The sequence below is a fragment of the Macrobrachium nipponense genome, chromosome 33 (assembly GCF_015104395.2).
Source record: "Macrobrachium nipponense isolate FS-2020 chromosome 33, ASM1510439v2, whole genome shotgun sequence".
Lineage (NCBI taxonomy): Eukaryota > Metazoa > Arthropoda > Malacostraca > Decapoda > Palaemonidae > Macrobrachium > Macrobrachium nipponense.
The window spans coordinates 9,637,598-9,641,810 of NC_087219.1; the positions used below are offsets into that span (position 1 = coordinate 9,637,598).

Genomic DNA, 4,213 nt, shown 5'->3' on the forward strand with positions numbered 1-4,213 from the left:
TCCATCATCTGGCGGGATCTGGGACGGTCACCCATGAAGTGGTGACCACCACTGCCACCACGATCTCTACTCCAGGGTATGTCGCCCCTCCTCACCTGGTATATTCCCCCCACGTGATGTCAGTGACTCCTACAGCCGCCGTGCAGGGGCCGATTGCTGCCGTACTGAGGAGGGGCGTGCCGCCACCGCCCGGGTTGCCGTGATGCCTCCCCCGGACTTCCGCTGCCCAAGAGATTGCCCCTGGACCTGCCGCCGGTACCCAGGATGTCGCTGGCTGCTGCCCCGTCTCCTGGCCTACCCGTGCTACCTGCTGTACCTGCCGCTGATGCTGTGCTGGCTGTTCCTGACGCTCCTGCCGTTTCTGCTTTTCCTGTACCTGCCAATGTCATCCCAGTCCATGGCGTTGCTGCCCCAGACGCTGGTCTGTCCGGACAGGTGCAGCAGGGCCCTGTTGCTTCAGCAACAGCAGCCCCGGCTCCATCCTGGATGGCTAACATCACGTCTGTCCTGAGGAAGCTGACAAAGAAGAAGAGGAAGAAGAGGAAGGTGTCGTCATCAGCAGCAGCCTCTTCCCCTTCGACTTCCAAGGCTACCCAGCCGCGGAAGAAGAAGGCTGCCTCCCCCCTTCCTAAGAAGGCACCTTCGGGAACTTCCGCTGGTCCTCCCGCTTCTTCAGGAGTAGGGCCCTTCCCTCCTTCCGCAAAGAAGGTACCGAGTGTACAGTCACCCACTGGTGGCCGTGCAGCCAAGACCCAGACACCAGAGCTAGCTCGGCACCAGGATCACGGCACGGAGCAGAAGGCTGGCAAGAGCCACTCAGATGACTCTCGCCAGGCCAGCGGCCGCTCTCGTAGCGACCAGGCGGTCACCCGGGTTGACGTGACTGTCCCAGACCGGCCACGGGCTGAGGCTGGGAAGAGGTCCCCCCGATCACTGGCACCAGCCTCACCGTGAAGACGCACCGGTCTCACCTCGACAGTGGTCTCTGCAGGTCTCCTGACCGCCGCTCCCACAGGGACCAGACAGTAATGGGACCAGCAGCAGTTCCTCTTGACGCAAGAGATCGTGGCCGCTGTTCTCGGTCCAGCCGCTCTCCCCAGGGAAGCGGCGCGACCAGGCCTGCAGCTTGATCGCCGCCATTGATGATCGCCTGCAGCCCCCCCAAGCACACCGGTTCTACTGGCGAGTGAGGGGGGAGCATCAGGTCTTCCTCTCCTGTTACTCCAACTTCCTTGGGTTACACCGGGAAGGGGGAGATAACAAGGAGTGACCGTGAGGGGCGCGCCCCCCCACGATCCCGCCACGACGGTCCTCGGATCAACCAGGTCGTACGCACAAGTGGCAGGAGGAGACTGGGAGGGCTCTGCCGCTGTTCCTCCCTCTGAAGGAGGAGGGTCTCAGGAATCGCTCTTGCTGGAGGGGCTTCATAGTCCCTCTCTTCAAGATGCGGGCATTCCTGAGATCCAGAGGAATTTTCCTGAGGTCATTGGGCTGATTCGTCAGCACAACGACCTCAGGGAATGATCGCCAGCTGCTGGTCCAGACTAGCAGCTGGTCCAGAACAGCAGCTGGTCCAGACCAGCAACTCGAGATAAGACCGACGTTCCGTTCCTTGGTCCAGCTTTTCTCCAAGAAGCCGCTGGTCCAGACCTGCAGCTCGATCACCACCGTCGGTTGGCGATCACCAGCAGTCCTCCCAGCCTACTAGCGTGCTAGTAGGATGGGTAGGAGCATCAGGTCTCCCTCAACTGTCCCTTCAACCTCCTTAGACTACACCAGGAGGAACGAGGCAAGCAGGAGTGACCGTGAAGGTGGGGGGGCCTGGCATGGACAAATGAAGCTTCCCAGACTCTTGAAGGGACCATCACCGCTGTTCACGTGACGGTCCGTCTGGACCAGTCAAGAGAACAGGGTGCACTCCCCCTTTGGTTCTCTTGAGAAGTTTCAGCCTCAACAAGGACTGGGACGCGTCGGAGGACAGTATCGGCTCTCTCCTGTCAGGTGCTCGATCAGCCCCACCCAGACGACGTTCACTGGGGCGGCAGACACTTAATCTACAGTACAAGTTCGTATCCCTCCTCGGGAAACGTTTTCTCCTGACGATACGTTTTCCCAGACTCTGAGAGGCCACCGCCACAAGGTGATGGCTGCTCGCACTCGCTTCTCCAACTGCTAGTTCTACTGGGAAGGAGAGTGAGTATCCAGTTCCTCCCCTATTCCCTCTCTCCTTACGGCTACGAGGGAAAGGGGAGGAATCCTGTAGAGAGTTCTCTGTAGGATTCCACGTTGGGGACTGTGTTCCTGGGGGTGACCTTTGGGTCCTACCTGACGCAAGTCCCCGTCGTTGAGGAAGGATCCTGCCCCATCCTCGATTTCTACGGGAATTGGGAGGACCACCAACCGATGTTCGTCTGACGAATTCGGTGGGGGTTTCGCCGAGCGCTTAGAATTCTGCAGAATTTCTAGCACTCTCAGAGTGTTTGAGTTTTTTACGATCTGCAGACACTTGGGCAAAACCACGGTCCAAGGTGGGCTAGATGAGAATCCCCGATAATTGTTACTACAATAATCGGGAATCTCACCGAATGCTCAAATTCCTGGAATTTCTAGCGTTTGGAAGAAGCACTGCTGCTGAAGGAAGAATATATCACAGTAGGCGACCAACCCTGGAATAGAGAATAACGGACGGGAACATCCAGTTTGGCTTGAACTATTGTCTTCGGTATTCTGTTATCACCATTTAAGCTTTCCTTTGGGGAAAACTCCTCCTTCACTCTCTTGATTAGAGAACGAAGGGTGTTGACTTCCAATCTTTATTCTCATCCCTCAAAGGGAAAAGAATTTAGGATGGAGGTCATTGTACAGGAACCTACAAATATACTACGTATATTACCCTCGCGACATGATTCTGTTAATCAGTTGAATTGTCCGAGGTGTAGGCACATACCGTAGTTAACTCTACGGATTGAGACTGAGAGGAATAGTATCCTAATTATACTGCAACTTGGGACTGCTTGTAACCTTCCAGGAGTTACCAGTTTCGATTTTAAGATACTTTTGGTATTGTCACGACAACACCACCTCAGCTTTTATATTTACTGAAATCCGTTTTGTTTAAATATAATTGCTCGAGCATATTTTTTTTTTAAGCTGGATGGTTCTAGCCGAACGCATTCCTTCGTATAATAGATTACCTGGCAACTCAGGATGACGAGTGAGCAAGAGCTAACTGTGTATTGAACTGCCGATGGCAGCCCAGTACCAGCTGGCTCTCCGAGATGCACGGTCGGTCTATGTCTCTCTCCCCTACAATGGTTGACTACCGAACCGTATCTCTGCCCGACAATCACAGACTTAGGTCTCTGATTGACGGGGAATTCTCGCATACATGAATGACCATCTACTGTATTGCCTCTGAGCATTGCGAGAATTTTAAACAGAGATATCTCTTGGACTCTTTCATCTCTCTGTTTACCGCACGGTAACAGAAGTCTGTAGCCTAGTCTCCCGCTGCATCGCACCCCTTCGATAATGTGGAATGATTTCTTCAGACAACTGAGTTTGTCTTCTAAAATATTTTGTATGCGTAGGTGTGCAATTGTTCATTGTTCATCCCAAATTACAGATGTATACGAAAGACATCGCCTGCTCCCCGCCCTGCCAGCTCTACTTCCAAATGATCAGCCTATGAGAAGCAGTTCTTCAGGCAGTACTTCCCTGTGTTTTCTTTACTGAAAAACGCCCCGCTTTCATTGAAACTACGACTCCTCACCGGACAGCAATGAAATAGCGGTTTAGCGTTTTCAGTCCTTTGTAAGCACAGGTTCAGAATCTTGAGAATCCTTCTCTCGATTCGGCTGTAAAGACATAGGTTGCATTCCCTTTCCACCTTCATCTTCAACGGCACATAGTGTTGTTTCTCCTTAGCTGATATTCAATTACTATGAGAATGTCTTGCCATCAGGGACCTCGGTCTCTAGTAGGCAATTGACTTGCGCCTGTTGGGCACATGCCTTAAGAGAATCATCACCTCGCCGTCCGGCATCGGTGGCAAACAAATAGACAATTTGTATGGTGTCACGTAATAACCCTTTAAAGGGGAAGGTCACGTGACTTGCTCGGATACTTGGACAACTTGCCTCACACTACCGAACACAGTCAGTCGGCAGCTGTCAGAGCGTCCGAGTCTGTTACGATCTTCGCTGTGAACTTA

The 4,213-nt window shown here is 53.4% G+C and overlaps 1 protein-coding gene across 1 annotated transcript; it reads left to right on the forward strand.

The window, feature by feature from the left end:
• Nucleotides 1-264: 264 nt before the first annotated feature.
• Nucleotides 265-954, forward strand: LOC135202767 (nascent polypeptide-associated complex subunit alpha, muscle-specific form-like). The gene has a single exon (XM_064232230.1). The coding sequence runs from the start codon at nt 265-267 to the stop codon at nt 952-954; it is 690 nt and encodes a 229-aa protein (XP_064088300.1).
• The last annotated feature ends 3,259 nt before the right edge of the window (nt 955-4,213 follow it).

What these genes read in the sequence shown, in the direction of transcription:
- LOC135202767 (XM_064232230.1), top strand. Translation starts at nt 265, where the DNA reads ATGTCGCTGGCTGCTGCCCCGTCTCCTGGCCTACCCGTGCTACCTGCT.